The sequence below is a fragment of the Electrophorus electricus genome, chromosome 25 (assembly GCF_041902795.1).
Source record: "Electrophorus electricus isolate QZ-2024a chromosome 25, ASM4190279v1, whole genome shotgun sequence".
Classification (NCBI taxonomy): domain Eukaryota; kingdom Metazoa; phylum Chordata; class Actinopteri; order Gymnotiformes; family Gymnotidae; genus Electrophorus; species Electrophorus electricus.
The window spans coordinates 8151458-8175411 of record NC_137521.1 but is presented as its reverse complement, the minus strand read 5'-3'; the positions used below and the strand labels follow the sequence as shown (position 1 = coordinate 8175411).

Here is a 23954-nt window from a genome sequence, read left to right as displayed (position 1 = left end):
TATAGACCTGTGATACTTGTAGAATTGGATTGTCCTTCCACCGATAAACCCAAGTGATACGAGTTACAATGTGTTAGAAATACCTGAAAGTGCATATTATGTTTTATTTGTCTATATGCAAAATATATATATATATAGAGAGAGAGAGAGAGAGGTAGTGTAGTCCTGAAAACCTTCTGTACTACACTACCATTTTACTACCTCTACATCTTTTCAGTACACACACATATATGCACAATATAGTACTCTTTAAAGAGAGAGAGTTAGAAAGAAAGAAAAGGAAAGCCAAAATTGCAAATGGCAGAGCAGTAGACTACAAAAGGTTTCCAGCGAAACAGGACATTTCGGACATAAGTCCTTTATAAGATAGTACTTCTGGAACAAGGTACTTGCGGTGTAGTTAACTAGTGTGTCCTATTTTTAAAGGCAATTCAGCATGTACCAAACGGCTGTTTTTCAACCTGTTGGCCAAGAAAACTGCGTTTACATTTTCTCATTGACATACAGTGATCAGTGGTGTAAAATATCGTTGAATGGTGAGAGAAATTACTTGTTTTGCTGTGTAAGGCAAAGACATAAGCATGAACTCCCACGTGAATTTGAAGATCTTGCGCCTCCGTTCTATATGTAAAGCAACTTAACACGATCAATTTATTAATGTACTTATAATACCTATTAAATACTATTGATCAACATTCAACTACATTAGGTAAATGGTTATATACTGTTTTATACGATTTGTATGTTGACTTGGTGTCTATTTTTTTTGGCGGATGTGGTAACTGCCTAAGAGCAATCGTCTCACTGTGTATGTGTGTGTTTGACTAAGCCATCGTATGTTGATACTGATTGTTCGAGTTAGTGGGAAATAGACAAGGGAGTATCAGAGACATTGAGCGTAGTGCAGAGCCTAACAACTCTCTGTCACGACCGAGCGACCCGTGTCTGTGTGGCTCTGGAATCGGACCTCCAGAATGACCCAGCCTCGGCCGGACGAGTTCAAGCCGCCTCCGGAGTGCCCAGTCTTCGAACCTAGCTGGGAAGAATTTGCGGATCCTTTCGCATTTATCAATAAGATACGACCTATCGCGGAAAAAACCGGTATCTGCAAAATCCGACCACCTCCGGTGAGTGCGTTCAAGAGGCGTTGATCGCTTGATGCACCAAAGCACATTTCCTCAGCAACTACGGTTTTGAGATTTTGTCAAGTCCAGTAGTAGCTGGCTAAGCAGCTATCTTACGAGCTATGTGGATTTAAAGGGAAATATTTCAATATGGCGGCATAGTGACAGTAGTAGCTAAGCCGCCTGGTTTGCTTTGTGTGCTTTGCTTGTTGGGATCTGGTCAACCTAGCTAACTGACTTTGGTTAGTAATATAGCTGCTTAATGGTAGTTGTGTTCACAAACACCAAAGAGCTACCTAGTCCAATAACATGACTTAAATTTATCACTAATTAAAATTACAGTAACGTTGACAATGAGTTTATATTATGTTAGCATAGACAGTTTAGCTAACGCTAGTTAGCTAGATGGCTAAGCTACATGTGAGAGCTGACTGAATGTAAGAGAGTTGGTTAGCTAGCTATCTTAGCTAGCCTGCCTAGCCAGATATTTAGCTAACCAGCTAGTTTACAACCTGGGATGATGCGACTAGCTGATATAGGTTAACTTGCTTGGAGTGTGGTAGCTAGCTAAATAGCGTTAGGTGTCTGTATAAATGGAATGTTATTTAAGTCCATTGCCAATTCGCAAGTAAGCTAACTAACCGCTAGATTGCTAGCTGCGTACGAGACATAACTTAACTGTTTGGCATTTTGCGTTTACTAACTAATTGTTTACACATATCTACCAGTATGATTGTATGTGATTGTAATTTTGCTAGACGCGAGCTAGCGTTAAGCCATAACTCGTTAGCTAGCTTGCTAGTTAAAGTTACTAGGTAGATAGATGGCTAACCTAGCTAGGTTATCTACCTAACGCTACCGACCCTATCGCCGAGAAAATGTAGTTTGTAGATGTTGGTAGCTAAATGTTCGTAAACTTTATTGTACAAGTACTGTTATTTGATCATACTAATAATAATTCGTCTAGGTTCCTAGTAGTTAGCAGTCTGTTGGGGATGTGGAAACTAGCCTGAGAGTCAAGGAAAAGTTGTCTAATAAAGCTGTTGTGAAGGTAGCTAAACTAGCAAGCTGTAAGTGAAAGAGAGAGAGGGAGAACATAAGTTAGCTAACGTTAGTTAGTTATGAAATCGTTTTAAGGGATGCGTGACACTGTTGATGTTAAGTTTTTGTCCTTTCGGGTTTTAAATGTTTTGCTAGTTACCCAGCTTAGTGATTCTAGCTATAATGTTTCATATTTGAAATAGGTTTATGGTTCGCTGGCTGGCTAACGACAGTCTGTCTTTGAACAGTCATACACACTGCTATAAGGGTATATGGCGAGGTGCATTACCGCATCACTGTGACATTTAAGTTTGACTCAGAAAGATGACATTCCGTGGTTCGCCTCCTTACTCGATGTTGTTTTATTTGATTTCTTAACACATTGGATGATGTTTGTGGCTTATTCTAGATACATCAGCATAGGTTTTATTAATGCACATTCTGTACTGAACGGCATGCGACATAAAACGGTATTACGTAAACCTTACACATTGTATCAAGCCTAATAGCGAGAATTGGAGTATTGATGGTTATTGCGGATCATAATGCTTTTCTAAGGTTTTAATTGTCTTTTGGAAGTGACAGAGTTTAAGGCTGCTTTTTCTAATTGGATGAATTGGAGTGTGTGTTTTTATGAGGGATGCACGTAACGACCCCCAACGACAATTCCCTCCGCCATTTCAGTTCTTATATGTGAACTTTACGTATAGAACATTCAGCATCACCAGTTTGTAATCCATAGGTATTTTTCTAACTATTTGGCTTTTTCCGTAAATAAAATAAGAATACATGCTCAAAAATTGACGTACAACAATATGGAAGCTACGTGACTTGTTTTACCCACGTATTCAGGTCGCACAAGAAAGTGAAAACAAGATGTTCCCGTTGTGACCATTTTATTTAACCGTATGTCCAATCATATACGAGTAAAGTAACAAGAATCAAACTCCAAATGCTTAATATAAGGCAGCACACATTTGGTCAATTGGTTAGATGTGCTTTTCTCATAGAAACCGCGATATTTAAATGTTTTCCGTATCTCGTATAACCTTGCGCATACACGTCTTCCATTGCTGATTGTAGACAAGTCAAATGATTTTCCAACGGCCGCCCTGGCTACAGCATTTGTACATCTTGCCTACGTAAACAAATCTTGTGGAGCGGTTTCTGACTTCTTCTAAAATAATTTTTATATGAGACCATTTTTGCCAGTTCTCAGGCTAAATATTTACACTACGTATACCCAATGTTTTTTTCTTTTTGAACGGAATTCACTCAACAGGCCGCTTAGGGGTGGTGTCCTCCATGTTGCCTTTGTGGAGTGAATGTACCATCTGGCCATTTTGTGTCTTTGCCACAAATGTTTTGGACCAACTACAGATAAGAAATGTGGAGATATACATTATATATCTCCACATGTATATCGTATAATATTTTCTTCACTACTTGTTCTTCACACATCTTGTCCCTTAAAATGTGTAGCGGAAGAGTACACTACTTTGTAGAACAGATTGTTTGTTTATTTTGTATTTTATGTAGTATTTTGGAAGTCTTATTAATACACATTGTAATGTTGACTTTTAAGCTTTGATGTATTAGTTTGCTGGTCAGTGCTGTGTAGATGGTGGTGATGCATGTTGAAAGCTATCTGCAACTCTTGGGTCACTAATCATGAAACAACTCTTAGGAATTTATGTTTCAAATTATTGTGCCTAATGTTTAAAACAGTCACTCAGGTGTCTTATTAAATTATACTTAATATATTATTGCATACTGCAGACATGTGACATTAACATTTTACTACAAAATAATTATTTTTAAAAAGTTTGTTTTTATATCTTGCATTGTGTAACTATAGTCAATCACACTCATTCTATTCTGTTTATAAGAGATGTGAATTTCTGACATTATTGCTCTGTGCTGTTACTTTTCACTGATGTTCATTAATACCGTGGTGGTTGTGGTAGTAGTATTGTGCAAGTCAGCTGCAAACACAGCTGCCGGGCAGTGGTAGCTCAGTGGTTAAGGTGCTTGACTTGTAATCTGAAGTTTGCTGGTTCAAGTCTCTCCACTGCCAAGTTGCCAGTGTTGGGGCTCCTGAGCAAGGCCCTTAACCCCCAATTGCTCAAGTTGTACTCAGCCATAATTGTAAGTCTCTTTGGATAAAAGCATCAGCTAAATGCCTTAAATGTAAATGGTCTTGCAAACCTTTTACTTTATTTTATTTAATTAAACCATGCTGTCTATGTGTAACTGAAAAATATCAATGTGGGGTCGGGTCTGGGTGAAATTAAGTGTGTGTGTGAGAAACACCTTAAACCACACACACACACACACACACACACACACACACACACACACAGTTTCTCTAAATGGGCTGGTTAGATGAAAAGACTTTTAAAGTCTTTTATGTTATGTCAGTCTTATGGAAATGTAAGGATATAAGATTAGGCTATGGGGAGTTAATACTGTATGATTAAGGGATGGGTAGGATGGAATCATCTGTAACAGTATTTTTGATAAGCTGAGAAGATGATACTTTCTGGCTGCTTTTTCACAATGGATGTTATAGTGTAATAACATGTAATGCTTGTACACTTTGACAGAGGAAATGGTTTTGTGGATAGCACACCTACGTGGATATAAAAGAGGAAGTGCATCTTTGTATGATGTGTATTGAAGTACAATGTTTCTAGAATGTAAGAAACCCAGAGATGTAGGCTATATGATGACCCATGAGCTGTGTCAACAGTACTTCTGTCCATGATTAGGTTCAGTTGTTTCAGTTTGACTGTTTTTTGCAGATGAGCTACATTTATGTGGGCAATTTGAATTCACCTGTACACTAAACATAATTGTCAATTAAATTTATTCACATTTTAGCATCTGGATTTGTAGTCCATCTAATTTATTTTGGAAAATCTTGCTTGTGGTGCTGTAGCCAGTGATTTACAGAAGGAATTTACAGTGCATCACTCAAGGGCTGTCCCTCGAGTAGTTCTTTTTTACTTGATGTATGGAACCATATAAGCATCCATTCTAAGCTTTTCATTTGTTCCAGCATTATGTACAGATACGTTTTACAATAACAAGTGTTAAAACCAGCCTACATGTCACCAATATTGCTTTTATTTTGATCACATTTGATTTCATATTTATGCTTCATCAGCATAAATGGGATAACATGGAGCCTGATAATATTTGATTACAACATTTAGTGATTCACATTTTCCTCATATGTTCAGAAATTCCCTCCTGCATCCATTTATTGCATACTGAAATGTCCCTCAATCTAGAAAGGACCATTTTTTTTTGGTGCATTCATATGCTCTTTACAGTCTCTCAGTAGTCAAACCTCTGCAGAGTAAATACCTATAACGTCCTTTGCACATCCAGAGTAACTCTGGAATGTCATGGCACATTGCCAGGTTTGGGCCAGGTGTGAGTCTGAACACTTGTTCTTAAAAAAAACACACCAACTGGCCAGCAGTGTTTCAGGTCTTTAGGTGAAGCTCAGTCCTCAATGTTCAGTGTAAACATAAACAAAGCTGTGAACAAAGGCAGTACTCAAGCTGTTTTAGAATGGCTGCAAAACCAGGAGTTTATTTGATGTACCTGCTGATATGAGTACAAGCTGAAAATTAAGTGTTTGCTATGATTTTTATTGTTAATCAGTCGGAGTTGTTCTGTGGAATGCAGCTGTTTCACCAAGTCATAGTATAAAGGTTTTTATTATGTCACTCTGGAAAACATCATCTACTAAAGGCTGTTCATTTAAGTGTTCTAATTCATTACAATGCCTTATTGGTTGTTGAAGTTGTCACCAAGTTGCAAGATACCTCTTTCTAAACGGGGTGCATGAGAATGGTGTCCACCTGGTGAATTAACAGAATAATTGATTTGATCCTTGAATAACACAGACCATTGATCATTCTGCAGTTCACACAACAGTGCTTAATTTTTGCTATGGGTGAGGATGCAGAGGAACATGTGGGTTTTCTTTGTTTGTTTGTTGGTTCTTCAATATGTAAAGTACATATTTCACAATGCGTTGTATTTTTATCAAGCGTGTAGTCTTAAGGTCTTTGTTTGATTTGAATGTTTTCTTTTGCTCTAGTCTTTGTTGGTTTTCCTTGAGGAGGTTTATGGCCAGCAGTGCTTCCACTTAGACAGACCTGACCACCTATTATGTTGCCTCTGTGAAAGAATACTTAAACATTACCAAAAATTCAGTAAATGGGCAAAGTGGTGTCTACTGTGATCTTACTAGGATCTCACTACAACTCCATGAAAAAACATAAGAAATATAATTCTAAATGCAAACTTTATGAATGGCTGTATATTGCTATCATACTGATATCTCTGTCTCTGGTATGAATTCATTATAGCATCCCTATAACACCCCTCTATGGTTAGTTTTTTTCTCTGTAGACAACACATTTTGTACTGGCACTTTCACATGTGCTAGTGATTCATCAGTGTGATTGTCTGGATGGGGAGAAAGTGTCTTGGGCGACAATAAACCTGAAACGTGTTTGTTATTCTTTGTCTGTATCCTGGGGCTCTCTGAGGCCTGCTGGGATCCATTGGTGTGAACCTCTGAATGACAATGGCAGAATGAAGTGCTCGTCATGAAGAGATTGATGCGTGTGTCTGGAAAATAAAACTAATGACACTAGGAAGATCTTGCAAAAATAATACTAGTATAATAGTGGTCTGATACACCAACAACCCCAAAATGGGATTTATGTCAGTGTGTTTTTTTTATTTTATTTGTATATAAAACACTATAAATTAATTTACTTTACTAAATTAATCTATAGTAGGAGAGGGATAAGCAGCATTCAGCTTCTTGATTAATACTGGCCATTCTAACATACTTGTTTTCAGTATGAAAAATGTCAGGTTGACCAATGTAGTAGCACTTACCACAGGAGCAATGCGTTTTTGTGCAGGACCACAGATGATATATTTTTGTCATGTGTGTTTTGTTAAATCCACTTTTGTCTGTTTAGGACTGGCAGCCCCCATTTGCATGTGATGTTGACAGACTTCATTTCACTCCCCGGATTCAGAGACTCAATGAGTTGGAGGTAATTTCACACCAAATTTCACTTTTTGTGTGTGTGTGTTGTGTGTGTGTGTGTGTGTGTGTGTGTGTGTGTGTGTGTGTGTGTGTGTGTGTGTGTGTGCACGCGCGTTGACGTGTTTAGTGGAACTTTACCAGACTTTGCATATCCTTCCTTTTAACTCGAAAGGTCCTCCTGATGAGCCTCAGAGGGACTCGGCTTTATGCTGGTTATAGGTGTCTGTTAGAGAGGATTAGTCAGCAGAATTTAGGTCTTTTCAAAACCCTTGGTATTCTTTTCCACATCAGTAGCAGCATAGTTCAATAGCAGCAACACAATAGAAATTAGTTAAACATTATCATTCTTTATTAGGTTTCTTGGTGATTCTTATCTTTGTACATGCTTTTTTTTTTTGTTTCTGCCCTTGTTCCATCCTATCAATCTCTGTCCCATCTAGGCGCAGACTCGGGTCCAGCTTAATTTTCTGGACCAGATTGCTAAATTTTGGGAACTTCAGGGATGCACACTCAAAATTCCACATGTAGAGCGAAAGATACTAAATCTGTACCAGCTCAACAAGGTAATCCTAATTAAAAAGAACAGCAGAGACATCTAAATCGTTCTTAACCAAGCTCTACAACAGACCAAGTGCTACAAATATTGTTTGTTTACGAGGAAATGTGGAAGATATTTGCCATCTGTCCATATCATTATTAGGAGAAAACAAATCCCTCTCATAGTGTGTTGTAAGTCTCTGTGTCTAAACTTTCTGTCCCTTCATCTCTAGCTGGTGTTGGATGAAGGGGGTTTTGATATAGTCTGTAAGGAGCGCAGATGGACAAAGATCGCTATGGCAATGGGTTTTGCCCCTGGCAAGGCAGTGGGTTCGCACCTGCGGGCCCATTACGAAAGAATCCTCTACCCCTACAGTCTCTTCCAGTCTGGAGCCAACCTGCTGGTGTGTACAGACACGATCACCAGAGAACGCAAACTGCGTTTATGTGGCTTTTAATGGAATTACCACAATACCACCCATAATTCACATGCCACAAAAAATCTGCCCATGACTCATTACGTTCGCATCCAGTGTTTTAAGTTTGTTTGGTTTCATGAGGCCTAATATCTAGAGTTGCTGTTATAACTTTATTTATATTAACTCATATCAGCATGAGAAAGACCTACCTCTTGATATGCTCTCTTGACCAGGCTCCAGACCTAGCAGCCAAAATGATGGCTTTTGGGATAGGTCCTGAGCAGGAGAAGGTATGTTTGATTTTCTCATCCATGACAGAGAGACTGTAACACTGGAGGCAGCTTTGAAATCATATTTGTATATTACTTTCCATATCAATGGGGGCCTTATACACACAGGATATAGAAACAGTGTCTTCATACAGAATGTTATGCTCTGCTAATGCTCCAAATATGGTCATGATTATCTTCAGAACCTGAACCTGTCATTGCACCAGTTCTCATGTGTTTGAGTAGCTGGATTATTATTATTTATTTTTTTTACTTTTAAATAAATGCTCTACCAATCTCCCTTTTTCCTCTTGAGATTGATGGCATAAGGGGTGGACTGGTATTTCTGTGATTGACGACTTATGACCTATTTTGACCCCTTAACACCTGCCCCTCCACCCCCACCCCTTCAGTGTCTGTTGTTCCCTACTGTGTTGACAAATGCTAGACTTCTGTTAATGATGAAGGAGGGATAGATCAATGTCATCTTGTTCTTATTTGATCACCATTTCTCTTTTTTCTGCTTCACCCTCATCTGCTGTCTCACCACCTTGCTTTGTGTCTGAGCTCCCAAAGCCATCAGCTGTTACCCCTTCTTAAACTCTCTCTCTCTGCCTGTGTCCTGTGCACGTGTGCATGTGTTTCTGCACCTTTGCTTGTGTGTGTGTGTGTGTGTGTGTGTGTGTTTTGTCTTCATAAAGGATGGCTTCTAGGGTTCAGCACTGCGTAGTCACTGTCTCGCTGTGTCCTTCCCTTTCTCCTATTCTAAGCTGTAATGCGATAGTGGCAGGACACACAGATACCAAACTCATTTGGTCAAACTCTTTTGTGTCGCTTACATTATGGTGTAAGAGAGAGAGAGAATGAAAATGACTAACAAACAAATTAAAGATCCCCATGATAAAAACATTACCTCCTTCATGGCTGTATTTGTGAACATTTTGTGTAACTGCTGAACCCTACAATATTGTCTTTGTGGAAAAAATACTACCCAGAATCCTTCCTGTAACTGCAGCATAAGTCCCCAGCTCTTCTCACCTCCTTGGTGATAAGAACAATCTTGTAACGGGATGTGCTCAGTGGTGCTACTCTAAGAAAATAAAGGTTAATGAAATATACTGCCCATGAAGCACTGTCCTGCCCTCAGTCAAAGTCATGTTAATGAGACCCTATGCCCCAAATCTGTAGTCTAATGTGACTTTTACAATGAATACCATTTACAATCATTTAGACACTAGCAAGTAAGACACTATTTAGATGCTAGCTAGTCTAACCTAGTGGCTCTGATGAATGATGCATATATTTCTGCATAATGTCTGCATAATTCTATTATTATTATTATTATTATTATTATTATTATTATTATTAATAATCCTTTTTTTTTAAACTTACGTACTCCATTAAAACAGATGGTATTTGAGTCAAATTTTTAAGATAGTCAGTAAACCATAAACGTGGTGACACGTATTCTTAGTGTGCTGTAAGTATGCTATATTTGTCCCTTTACTGACAGAATGCTGAACCACGCAGTTCTTTCTCTTGTCCTGCCATTGCAAACCGTTGTCTTTTCACTGCCAGCGCTAGTTATAAACTGCCTGCTAATCCTCTTTTGGGCTGGGAGGTTGGTCATGTGGATACTCAGGAGTCTTCCATAACGGTCATTGTTTGTCCTTTTTTGAGATTTAATGTGCTCTGAAGGAGTTATCATAAATTGATTATCTTTATTTTTTTTTTACATTTATGTAACTTGCATATCACTATACTGAAATTTCCTGTAACGTTCCCACCTTCTCTGTGCTGCTGCTATCTCCCCATAGTAGTGTTGATTGCAGTTTCACAGTGTCATGCGTAGAAAAGCACATCCTGTTTTAATCTTGCCTTTGCTTATTCTTTCACCGGTTTACCCAGAATCACACCCTCCCAGAAAATGACGGCAATGAATACAAACCTCACGATCTGGTTCAGAGGCAAAATGCTCAGGTACAACCGAGTGACACATGCACGCCTGCTAGGAGAGGCAAACGGATGAAAGCTGAGGTAGAGCAATAGCATTCACTCATTCACACTCCCTTATATGCACAAACCTTACCTCAGCACACAAACCACCCTTATAACCTGCTCACTAGGGTATAGTTTCTGGATAGTTAATGTCCATATCGCTGTTGCAATTGCTAATGATTGCTAAGTATTTCTCCATCTCCCTCCCTCTGTAGTTTGGTTGTGTCAAGTCAGAAGTGGATGCTGAAGGGGAGGTGTGTGCAAACAGGCCGAATCTCAGGAGGAGGATGGGCTCTCTTGTAGCCAAGCCTGAACCAGGTGACTTACTCTTTTTGACCATTATCCTAACTCCTCCCGGCTTCCATTTTCCACATTGTGGATTCCAAAAAGAGGGTTCATTTTTGGAACTTCACTTTTGATAATGCCAAGGACAATGATGACCAGGAGACCTAAAAATACATCTTACATGGGTTAGTTTGTGGACTTATTTGGTGCATATTAAACCTGCTAATTTCCTTTTTGCATTGCTTTTACAGTGAAGGAAGTCCCCATTCAAGTCAAACAGGAGCCTGTGGAGAGTAAAGATGGCCAAACTGAGCCTGAGAAGACTAAGTCTCGCTACAAGAAAGCCGGCCCACCACCACCTGTCAGCATAGTGAGGCTCCTCTCTCCCTCATTTAAAATTCTAGATTTTGTTGTCCGCATTTATTTATTTATTTTTCTGTGTGGCAACACCAACACCCACAACCGCTTTTTCTTTTTCTCTACTAACTTGACCCAACCTTCTCTTCACTCTAGGTGGATCTGTATGCGTGTTTAGTATGTGGGAGTGGAAATGATGAGGATAGGCTGTTACTTTGCGATGGATGTGATGACAGCTACCACACCTTCTGCTTGATCCCACCCCTTCATGATGTCCCCAAGGGTGATTGGAGGTGTCCCAAGTGTCTGGCACAGGTTGGGGAAAGAAGCATTCTTTCACCTCTAGTTCTCTAATAGCCCATGAGTACTTTTTGGTCCATCTGATATTTTCTGTACAGTTAGTATGGTTCAAAGCACAGGTGTACTTGAGCCTGTCATTTATTTGACAATGTCATATGGATCAGACCATAGAGATCATTAAACTTGTTAGTTATGCAATGACTTATAAACCAACTCACAATGGTATGTAGTGGTTTATCAGTCACTGATTGCCAATAAATTGTGAGAATCCGTTGAAAGATCTATGGAGAAGCTGATCTTGCTAAGGTGTGCTCTCTAGCATGCGCTTTACCGCTGGGAACTGTACTATATGCTAGGATCCCAGGGGGTTCATGAGAGCACAATTCAACATCCTCACTCAGTAAGTGATGATTTTGGAGATCAGCATTGCCCGTATGTCCAGTGGCTTGAAAGATGCTGTGTGCAGTGCCTTTTGCACTAGATTGTTATACCTGTTAGGAACTGAAAATGGAAGTGATCTGAAAAAATGATAAAAGGGTAAACATTTTCTGTATGTAAGACTAAAATGTTCCATGAGTTTAACTAAAAACATATTTTAACAGTGTTTTTTAGTAGTAGTGTAGTCCAGAAATAATTGGACCGGGAGAGGGGTGGGGGTGGGAGTTGTGTATGTGGTTCATCCAGTATATATGTAAATGTTGTTTAACCTATTAGCCATTTTAGCCTCATTGTCCAGGTATTTATGACTGCCTAGCATGGGTAATATAAACCTCAAATGGAAACAGATTTCAAGTCCAAATATTGTTGTTTCCATCTAGGAAGGCAATAAAGTTTAAAAGACTCTGGTCCACTGATTTTGTGATTCACTTCTTGCTGATAAATGTCTACACACAGGAATGCAGTAAGCCACAGGAGGCATTTGGCTTTGAGCAGGCACGGAGAGACTACTCTCTCAAAGCATTTGGGGAAATGGCTGACTCTTTTAAGTCTGACTACTTCAACATGCCTGTTCACGTAAGCTAAACCCCACATAGCACACTGGATTTAATGCTGCTCTGGACAGATGTAACTGACTTTAATTTAGTGAAAATGAAATCCATAGTGTGTAGCTGAAATTACATGTGGTGTTGCAAAAAATTATTTAAGTGATTATACCACTGTAGCCCTGTCTGGTTTTTGTGTTTGTGCATGTGTGTTAGATGGTGCCCACTGAGTTGGTGGAGAAGGAGTTCTGGCGTTTGGTGACTACGATTGAGGAGGACGTGACGGTGGAGTACGGAGCGGACATAGCCTCAAAGGAGTTTGGCAGCGGCTTCCCCATGAAGGGTGGCAGATTCAAGGTTGCACCGCATGATGAGGTACACTAAAACACACACACACGAAAATGACAAAAATAGATACACAGGGAAATGTTTTGTATGCCTTATTTCATCAATAAAAATATTTTTACATAGGCAGTTTGAGGCGAATATAACCTTACAAATATATTCTTTCTTTTCAATAAAAAGATCACAAGTAGAAACAGTTTTAAAAATAAACAGTGTTCTGAAATGTATTGAAAGACAGTCTAAATGGGTTTGCGAACATTTTTATCCAAACTACATGTCTTGCACTGTCATTTACTCTGTGGTGATTGCTTGCTGTAGAAGTACCTGAACTGTGGTTGGAACCTGAATAACATGGCGATGATGGATCCGTCCGTACTGACCCATGTGACGGCTGACATCTGTGGTATGACCCTACCCTGGCTCTATGTAGGCATGTGCTTCTCTTCTTTCTGCTGGCACATAGAGGACCACTGGAGCTACTCCATCAATTACCTGCACTGGTAAAAACCACCTTCTAATGCCACCTTTTAAAAACCACCTAAAATACCTTTTGTATTTGTGAGACAACACATGGTATTAAAAGCAGCAACATGGATGTGCTAGTAGCTCATATGTACATCCCATTTTGCTCTGGGTGACTGCAAATGGTTCGTCAGCTGTGCACGATCAGGTCAATATGATATGATAAGCATATGAGACGAAAGAAGAAGAAAAAAAGCCAGACTAGTAGCTTTGTTTTTTTTCACAACTACTGTTGCTCTCCTCTGTTGTTGTTTTGCTACGCTGCTGGTGCCAGCTGATGACGACAGCAGTATGCACTTGCGTGAAGGCAAGAAGCCACATGAATTTTGATCTGACCGTTATTATTCATGTCACGTGGCCACGAATCGGATATGTATCCAATCTAAGACCACATTAGAAAGTAACTCAAATCTGATTTGAAAAGATCAGATTTGTGTGTCTAAACAGCCCTAAGGAAAAATAAATAAATATCTGTCACATTAAGAAAGAAATAAAATCTGAGTCACTTCAGCCTGATGGTGTGAATATAGCCAAGCCATGCTTAACAACATTTAATGTGTTCTAAAATTCTGTACGCTGTATCTATGCAGTCTTTTCTTTATAGATCACCAGTTAGATTATGTATGTATGTAAGTATGTATGTATGTATGTATGTATGTATGTATGTATAGGTGTATGAGCTGAGCTCTATCAGGTGCTTACAGCAACACTGGTAATACAGAAAAGCTTAAAAAGGCTTTGGAGTAATACGTTTCTTCTTTCATGCAATGGAATTGCCCAGGAGCTCTATGACGTTATTTTGTGAAAATGCTTGTTCTGAAAGACGGTATATAAATAATTTGAACCGAAAAGGTGAACTGTATATATTATGTTTTCATATATCAGATTCTCTGTCTCTCTTTTGTTATTCATGTTTTGTTATTCATGTGTACCAGCCCTGTCTGTGTTTGAAGTAAGAGAAGTGACTATAAAAATTTGTCCTAACTGTTGATTCTTTGTATGTGTGTAGGGGAGAACCCAAGACGTGGTACGGGGCTCCTGGGTTTGCAGCTGAGCATTTGGAGGCAGTGATGAAGAAACTGGCTCCAGAGCTATTTGAGATGCAGCCAGATCTCTTACACCAGCTTGTCACCATCATGAACCCCAACATTCTTATGGCCCATGGAGTACCAGTGAGTCACAGGCATTCTGACACACACACACACACACACAGAGTGACATTTCTCTCTCCTGCACACGTTAATTTGGCCATAATGCATATAATAATGCATCTCTCTTATTCTCTCTCTCAATTTATTTAGCATAGGTTGTTTTTATTCATAGCTGTAAACTCTCTTTCTCTTTCTCCCTCTCTCTCTCCCTCTCTCTCTCTCTCTCTCTCTCTCTCTCTCTCTCTCTCACATACACACACACACTAGAGCCAGATTCACACAGATCGTGCATCCCACCCTTTATAGTGGTGCATCAGTATTTTACAGGCACACACTGATAACACACCCAAAGAGACAGACAGACACTACAATAGTAATTACAGTGCCTACACAACAGTTCAAATAATACTCTACCTCACCTGTTCCCAGATTTACAGGACCAATCAGTGTGCAGGAGAATTTGTCATCACGTTCCCAAGAGCATACCACAGCGGTTTTAACCAGGGCTTCAACTTTGCAGAGGCCGTTAACTTCTGCACCGTGGACTGGGTAAGAAAAAAACGACACCAGACTTTGAGATTATTATATCTGATTGCCGTCATTTTCTTTGTAGCATGACGCTTGCTCACTGGACTAACAGGTGATATTAGGACTCACCCTTATCATGGATAATTTAACCTGGGTGTGATTCTCCCTCCTTCCCTACCTCACCCCCTCTGTCTCCCTGTAGATGCCTCTGGGACGTCAGTGTGTGGATCACTACCGTTTGCTGCATCGTTATTGTGTGTTTTCCCATGATGAAATGATTTGTAATATGGCCGCCAAAGCCAACAAGCTGGACGTGGTTCTGGCGTCAGCTGTGCACAAAGACATGGTGCTGATGATCAATGAGGAGCAGGAGCTCAGAGACAAAATCCGCAAGCTGGTGAGAGAAGCCACCGGTTTCATTTCAAACTAAAGACATTGCAGGATTTGCTACCAATAAGATGGCAAAATCCAAATTGTTTATCAGAAACTGACCTTTAGGCTCTGGCTGTGTTCAGGAGTGTAACATTGGCACAAGTCTAAAAATACAGTTGCAGCTGCTTTTGGATGACTTGTAGAACGCAGCATAAAACCATTTACACAAGGTATACATGGTTGGGGAAGTTGTATTCTCTGTAGTTATGGCACTTCTCTAAGAATTACATGATCTGGGAGAGAGAAAAAAAATTACTTTTAGTTTCAAATTCAGGGTATGCTGAGGGAGTATTTGGCAGAGTAGAGATCATCTTGTCAGTAATTTCTAGTGTCAGTGCTTTTTCAGATTACATTTTTCTGATGATGTGAATGTGCAAATTCAGAGCTTTGCAAGCCAGTCCACATTTCTGTCTCATCACATCACCTAGCACACCCAAACTGCTCAGTCAATGTTCTACAACCTTTGATTACACGGTTCAGGTGTGCTCATAGTTAGACCAGAGCACCAACTTTGGTGGCCAGGGTAGATTGAAGTTATACTATTATTTTGTCATACATTACTGTTATAGTAGTCCCACTGTATCAGTGGTCTTTATGAAGCAACCCTCTGAGGCTCTGATACCAGCTGTCTCATTCAGGGCTTTGTATAATTATGATTTTTTTAAAGCTACTTAAAGGGGCAATAATCCATTTGGAAGGAAAATCAGTTTTTAGTTTTAGCCTTGAAGGGAAAGTCCAGAGCATAAGCAGAAAATGAATGCTTTCTATTTTTGAAATCAACTGCATTATCCTCTGATTCCTTCAGTGGTGTGTAAAATATAGCGGTTCTTCAGTAATTTTCTTCATCAACCTCACTCCCTGTCAACTTCAGGTTTAACAGTGCTTAACTGAGATGCTTAGGTTCTAAAGTAATGAACAGAAAACATTATTGCAAACAGCACAGTAATATATAACAAATAAAACTATTTCTCTGCCCTTGTTTCTCTCCCTCTCCTTTGTTCTCTCTCTCTCTCTCTCTCTCCACCCTGTCTGTCCCCTCCAGGGAGTGGTGCAGTGTGAGTTGTTCAAGTATGACCTACTGCAGGACGATGAGAGGCAGTGTGTGAAGTGTCGCACAACCTGCTACTTGTCTGCCCTCACATGTCCCTGTCGCCAGGGCGAGCAGGTGTGCCTGCACCACGTCCACCACCTCTGTTCCTGCTCCATCTCCAACTTCACACTCAGGTGAGTCGTTCATGGCCACACCATTCAACTTTCGACGCTGAGGTTTTATTGGGGAATCCAAGAACAAACCTGGTGTAGGTTAACTTGGTCTTATTAGGTTACTACAGATATAAATACACCTGAATACTTGATATTTTGTTAGTTACTTGATATGCTTGTAAGGAAACGTAATACTGCACATTTTGCTGCAGAGGAAGGTCATGCTTATATTTCTTTAAACCCTTTTGGATGTTGTTTTTTGTGGGGGTGGATAAGGAAGCCATTGGCCCATTGGGATAGTAGTGCTGTTGTAAGTGCTCTGGATTCATGGTGCTGTCCTGCAGGTACCGGTTCACGCTGGACGATCTCTACCCCATGATGAACGCTGTGAAGCAGAGGGCCGAGGAGTATGATGGGTGGGCCTCACATGTCGCAGAGATCCTGGAGGCCAAACTGGACAAGAAACGTAGTGAGTTGGACTGCAGTGAATCTAGTGTGTTTGATTTCATGAAAACACAAGGAATCTGACTTGGAAAATCATTCAAGAAAACTTTCCCCATATACAGTGAAAGCTTAGTCTTCCATTTAGTATGTATTAATATTTAATATTTAGAAACGCATGTATTTTTTACTTAGGCTTGAACTTGGACTCTTACACTCCGAAGACTTGTGGTTGGGTCCAAGCTCTCATTCTTTACTCTTATAAGAGTTACAAATGTTATATGTCTTAATGAAAGATCAATAACGAAATAATAATAATGGTCAACTGAGCTAATGTTATGCTACACAAGAAATCACCAGTCAGAGAAATCACAAGCCATGCATTGTCATTTAGCAGTTTTGAGAGATTCAGAGTAATGCTCAGTCTCTCTCTCTATCTCTATCTCTCTCTAGACCTATGTGTGTTCCGTTCTCTGATTGAGGAGTCAGATGTGAAGGGTTTTCCTGATAATGACCTGTTACGGCACCTGCGAATGGTCACTCAGGATGCAGACAGATGTTCGTCTGTAGCCCAGCAGCTGCTGAATGGCAAGAGACAGACAAGGTACTGACCCTACCGCTCTCCCCCAGTCAGTGCATTGTGGGTGACAAGGTGGTATTTGATGTGTTCAGAGAAGTGTAACAGGTGTGTGTGTGTGTGTATGTATATATGTGTGTGCATCCCAGTGTATAACAGAGTGAGTGCTGTTTTCTCTCTCAAGGTACCGTACTGCTGGTGGAAAGTCTCACAACCAGCTGAGTGTAGAGGAAATGAGGTCCTTTGTCCGTCAACTTTACAACCTCCCCTGCAGCCTAACACAGGCACCGCTACTGAAGGTAACAACCACAGACACGCACGCGCGCGCGCACACACACACACACACACACACACACACACACACACACACACACGATGGCGTGTAGCTCTGCTTAGTGATGGTTTTATTAAGAAGGAACCAAGCCATCAAAGCTCCTGATAGCAGTGACCTCATCCTTAGTGCGAATCTTTCCCTGCTGTTAACTAAACGTCCAGACCGAAGTAAAAGGTGCAGTTGTGATGAATGAATGGGTATTGTCTTATATAGTCTAGACACACATTCCAATTATTGGAAATCCACTGATGATAAGGAAGATGACAAGTCATAGACTGTTTGCCCAGCAGTGAATGTGGATAGGTATAAGTAGATGACTGGATTTATATCCCCTTCAGCCTCAGCAAATTATGGAGGAGATATGGATTAGGGTTTAGTTAAATTCAATTCAGTGTAGATTTTATTGGTATAAATGTATTAAGTGAAATATTGGCAAAGAGTACATTACAAAATGCATCCTGTTTGTAACACTATATATCCAGAGAACAATACAGTATCAGTAACAGCAATGTTATTTAACAACAATAATAATAAATAATAATTGGTAACTGCTGATTAATGAACAGATGTTGACTGGTAAAGTAAATACAGTGAAGCCATGCACTTCCCCCCCACCCCCTTCAGGAGCTGTTGAACTGTATTGAGGATTTCCAGCAGCACAGCGAAAAGGTCCTCTCCGACGACATAACTGCCGATTCCGTGACAGAGATCCAGTCTCTGCTGGATGAGAGCTCCGACTTTGACGTGTGCCTCCCGGAGGTTCGGCAGTTGCGTGAGCGCCTGGAGCTGGCCCGCTGGCTGGCGGCGGTGCGGGAGGCCGAGGATGCTGTGGCCAGTCCCCGGGGCCTCTCCCTGGACAGCATGCGGCGGCTCATAGACCGCGGTGTGGGCCTCACGCCCCACCCGTCCACAGAGCGCGCCATGGCTCGCCTTCAGGAGCTGCTCACCGTGTCTGAGCAGTGGGAGGAGAACGCGCAGACACTGCTCAGGGCCAGGTGAGGGCAGTCTTGAGCTGCACACTCACAAATTACATGCAGCTCATGTGACTCTGAGACAACTGCTTATCTAGAATCTGCCTTTTCACAAAAAAATAAATAATTTGTGGGAGCCAATCCTAACCCTGCTTTAGATCACATGGGGCAGCACCAAAAAGATGAAAATGAGCTTTGAGATGGTGTGTTCATTGCATTCTACTAGAAATTAAGATACCTTTTAATACTCCTTTATTGTTTAAAACTACTGAACTCCAAGTCCATTAATGATAAGGACTTTGCTCTCTTAGGCTGTTGCAGATAATACTGTATATGGCAATATAATGCATATAACATGTAAGATCAGATCATCAGAATGTCTGTTTTGAACAAAAAAAACAAAACAAAGTGAGAACAAAGCCCTACATTCTCAAACCTCATCTGCATCAACTTCATCCATCTATAATGTCTTCCCCAGACCTCCAAAGTGCATGGCATCTTTGTCTGCCGCTCTGCGAGAGGTCGAGGCTTTGCCCACATACCTTCCCAACTGCCTGCTGTTGCGAGACTCTGTTGGCAGGGCCACCGAGTGGCTGAAGGAAGCCGAGGTGCTGCAGGTACAATGCAACACAGACGTGATCCTGAACCAGCCTTGTTTGAGAATGCAGACGTTCCCTGACTTAATGTGCCATGGGACTGGAACTATGCTCTGGCTCCTGATTGTGTTTTGCATGCAATTTTCAGAGTATAATTCAATACTCTGTGTGTGTGTGTGTGTGTGTGTGTGTGTGTCTGTGTGTGTGAAGGTGGGTGGGCGCGTGCCTGTGTTGGACATGCTGTCGGACATGGTCCTGAGGGGCCAGGCAATTCCCGTGAAGCTGGACCCGCTGGAGCGACTCGAGGCGCTGGTCTCTGAAGTGCAGGCCTGGAGGGAGTCTGCAGCCAAAACCTTCCTCATGAAGAGCTCCTCCTTCACCTTGCTGGAGGTGTGGCCTGATCGCTGAGCCAATCACAAAGACTGATCGCTGAGCCAATCACGGGTTTGGGGTCTGGGGTTATGGAAAAAATGTTCATTTAGCTTTGGTGGTAGGTGCTGGATTTTTTTAAAAGCCATATGCTCTTTAATGATATCTTCATCTTTCTTCATATCTGTGGGTGCTGTCTTGCAGGTGTTGTGTCCACGGTTTGAGGTAGGGAGTTCTCTGAAGAAAAAGATGAAGAAGACAAAGTGCGATGCTGGCTCCTGTGGGAGGAAGAGAACGGGCCGACTAGATAGTCTGAGTGATGTAGAAAAAGCCCTTTCAGAGAGCAATGACTCTGCCTCTGCTGTGAGTTAACACACACACAGCCACACATACACAGGCACACTGTCACACTGACCAAACAGCTGACAAATCAAGGAAGAGTTGAGAAAACCAACAGAATGCACTGAAAATATGCCAGCTAGGCAAATAAATTTCATAACTACTCAGATACAGCTACTTAAATTTGTTTATACTTTAGTGTACAATTACACAACACAGTGTTCAACTTTAATTTGTCAGATGTTTGAAAAGCTATATGCAAATTAATCTCTCTCTCTCTCTCTCAGATGGCAACTCTTGCCGAAGTGCGATTGAAGGAGCTGGAGTCCCTAGCATCCATCCGTGCAGCAAATGAGTCGAAGCTCCTTCCCTCTAACGACAGCAGTACCCTCAGGGTGTGTGTGTGTCAGAAGGCTCCCATGGGTGCCTTGCGGCAGTGTGAACTGTGTCGGGACGCATTCCACAGTGCGTGTGTGTGCGGGCCCGACGACCCTGCTGACCCCAAGCCGTGGCTGTGTCCTGCTTGCCGGCGCTCATCCAAACCAGCTCTCGACAAGGTCCTGCCGCTGCTGGCCTCCCTGCAGAGGATCCGTGTGCGGTTGCCCGAGGGCGACGCACTACGATACATGATAGAACGCACGGTGAACTGGCAGCGGCAAGCCCGCAAGATCATGACCACCTACAACCTCTCGGCAACCTCTCAGGAGCACAGGTCCGAGTCTGCTTCCCAGAGGAGTTGCGGAGCAGACAGCAGTGTCAAGGTTAGTAAGGTGGCAACTAGAACTGAATTTTGTCAACATCTCAGCTACCTATGTAGGACAAAATGATAAAGCATGTCCATATTTCCCCACCTGTAGTGTGGTCAGAGGTATTTTGTAAACATTTTGGAACATAGACCAGTGTTTATCTCCCTCAGAGGCTTTACCCTAACGTAGGTATGTGAAGTTTCTGTACTGGCTGACATTGGTCTTGTGTGTGTGCGCATGTGTGTGCATGTGTATGCTTTTCAGTCTCAGGATTGGAACAGGTGCAGTCAGGAACAGACTGTGTTCTACACAGAGCAGCCCTGCATCTCCCTGCAGGGTAAGCACTCGTGCATTATGAGTGGAGACATTGTTCCCTCCTGTGGCATACAATGTCATCTCCTTTCTTTTCTGTATGTAATACTGATAATTATTTATTACCAGCTCAATTTTCATCATATACTGGGGTTAAGGCTTGGATATGACTTGTGCTTGTGCGTGTGTGGTTTTAGGTCTGAGTGCAGAGTTGGAAGAATTGATGGTGGAGGGCCTGTTGCTGCAGGTCTCATTGCCAGAGGTGGAGCAGCTGTACACACTGCTGCTGAAGGGCCCCCCTGCTGAGCACAGCTCTCAGCTCACACACTCCGCACACCATAGCCCACAACATGCATCCTATAACTCTCAGGAAAACACCGCACCTCACAGGGAGGTAAGTGTGCGTCTGCCAGGAAGGCCACATTATGCTTGGCGTTGGCGGAGGAGAGTGTCACGTAATCCTTTTTCTCCTCTCTCCTCTAAAGAGAGGTGCTGTTACCTCGGTGGAGAAGAGGACAAAGAGGCGGATGGAGCAAGAGGAGGCGGGGGTGGAGGTGATGGAGCAAGGGATCTCGAAAAGGAAGAGGCAGCGCATGAGCAAAGTGAAGAGGAGAGAGAGGAAAGCGGCATCCGTCTCTGCTTCCCCCACACACCTGTCCGACCTGTCCCCGTCCGACGACTCGGAGGAGGACATGATCCTCTGCCCTGCTGCAAGCTGCCTACAGCCAGCAGGAGATGAGGTCTGTGTGTATGTTTGTGCGTGTCCTTCCTCCATAGATGTGGGAGTTCTTGCTTATAATTTGCTGTAACAGCTGCTACAATCACACTACACCTAGTCCATCTGAATATAGGATGCGGACGGGCGGGCGTACGAGTGTGCATGTTCGTGTTCTAAATGTGCCCCCACCTCGGTCTCTTTGTTGCAGGTGTTCTGGGTGCAGTGTGACTGCTGTAACCAGTGGTTCCATATGGTTTGTGTGGGCGTTTCTGCACAAATGGCAGCAGAGGAGGACTACATGTGTGTCACCTGCAGCATGCGTAATGCAGGCCAGTGCCGGTAATGCGAGAGGGAACATAAGAGAGGAGGAACTGGGAAATGTGGAGGACTGGAAGGACAACACAGTCCACTGCCCCTCTTCCTCAGTCCTTCCCTTTGTACTGCCCATTCCCGGTTGTATTACTGACCGTTCCCAAATCCATTTGACCTGTGACCTCTGATCTTTGTAACAACGGTGCTATTTCATCTTTTTTTGTTTCTTTTTCTGGGATTTGTTCTGAATAATGCTATTTGGTCACTTTTTGTATTTTTACATTTTTCTCCTTCTATTTGAACTGTGTGTGGTTGTCTAAAAAAACAAAATGAAACATAATTATGCTGAATGAAGAGTTGCAAAGTAGAGTGGGTGGGGCATATAGCACAGGGTTCTGTTCATGTGCTGCTCCATTGCATTGTGGTGATATAATTTGTTCAAAGCACATTATGAAAAACAGAATGGTTTCTTCTTTTTCCTGGGATTTCTGCATGCTGATCCAGAAACTCAACAATGCAGGACAGAAACTGAATCTTTTTTTATACACCAAATATCTACAATAAATAATTAACAAATAAAGGTAATTTTTGTAAACCCACTGTTTAGTACTCATGCATCTGGGATAATACAATTTTCCTCCGTTGTTTCTGATTTGCTTTCTAGATTATTTATCTGAGCAATAATAATGCCAGTAAACATGGAAACTTGAGCACGTGTATGAACTGTCTGCTAGTGCTTTAGAGATGATGGTTCACTGTACAAGATGCCTAAAGTGTGGATTGGTGCTGTATGGTTTGGTAACTAGCAATGTAGCAGCCAGAGAGAGAGAGAGAGAGAGAGGGAGATTCGTGTACAAACTAAACTGCCAGAGAACCTGCCTGGTCTATTTTGTGGGGTGGAAGGGTACAGGAGTTGGGTCAAGCTTGTTTAAAATGTCCCAGTTTATAGTGTGGAATAAAAACCCTTTTGTCTAATATCTCATAAAACGTCTTGTATCTTTTTATGATTTATCCAAACCTCATAACTTTATAAATTATTCCTGTCAGCCATCATTGGATATCACCCAAAAATGAATGTATGCTAATAGTCAATTCACACTTTTTTTTTTTTTGTTAAATATCAAATGCTAAACCCTTAATTAACAGACATAATTTATCTCCTGTGGGTAATGTTGTGCAAAATGAGAGGGCACATCTCTAGATAGATACATTTGTCTAAAACTACATGCTCAATACTTTTTCCTGAAGCATATAATGTTGATACTGATTCCACCACCCCAGCAAATAAGCCTTGTATATTTGTCTTTGGTTGACACAACTTGGTCCCTATATGCACTTACAGTCTTAAATTTGCATAACATCCAGATCATGATAAATCCAGAATGAGTCCAGTGCGCTCTAGGCAAGAAACTTAAAATACTGGTAGACTTAGACTTAGCCTTTTCAAAACACGTCCATTTTATAACAAAAGGGAAGGTTTTTAAAATCGCTTTCTTTAATTGAGCTACCAGAAATTAATTAATAAAACGTAATCAAAATCCAATTCTTTTTTCACATATATCCTGGAGGCGAAGTACTAACGGTGATTGATGAATTCGACATAGATATGATATATAGGCTGATACGAAATTTAGTTTAGAAAGGATTAAGGAAAAAAAA

The 23954-nt window shown here is 41.3% G+C and overlaps 1 protein-coding gene across 4 annotated transcripts; it reads left to right on the top strand.

The window, feature by feature from the left end:
• The first annotated feature begins 816 nt into the window (after positions 1–816).
• On the top strand, positions 817–23282 carry kdm5bb (lysine demethylase 5Bb). 4 transcript variants are annotated; one of them, XM_027001373.3, is made up of 28 exons: positions 817–1127; positions 7181–7258; positions 7692–7814; positions 8022–8192; positions 8441–8497; positions 10385–10456; positions 10690–10792; positions 11011–11129; positions 11273–11431; positions 12311–12430; positions 12616–12774; positions 13063–13244; positions 14276–14438; positions 14847–14966; positions 15148–15342; positions 16420–16601; positions 16925–17049; positions 17475–17625; positions 17783–17897; positions 18557–18927; positions 19382–19520; positions 19710–19889; positions 20073–20231; positions 20495–20968; positions 21218–21290; positions 21463–21659; positions 21751–22005; positions 22192–23282. In XM_027001373.3, exons 1-28 carry the CDS (start codon positions 975–977, stop codon positions 22324–22326), a joined length of 4530 nt encoding a protein of 1509 aa, XP_026857174.2. In that variant the 5' UTR covers positions 817–974; the 3' UTR covers positions 22327–23282. The 4 variants fall into 4 exon arrangements, with proteins under 4 accessions (XP_026857174.2, XP_026857172.2, XP_081563550.1 ...); XM_027001371.3 differs by having other exon boundaries at positions 10385–10513; XM_081707424.1 differs by lacking the exons at positions 7692–7814; positions 8022–8192; positions 8441–8497.
• Positions 23283–23954: the final 672 nt, after the last annotated feature.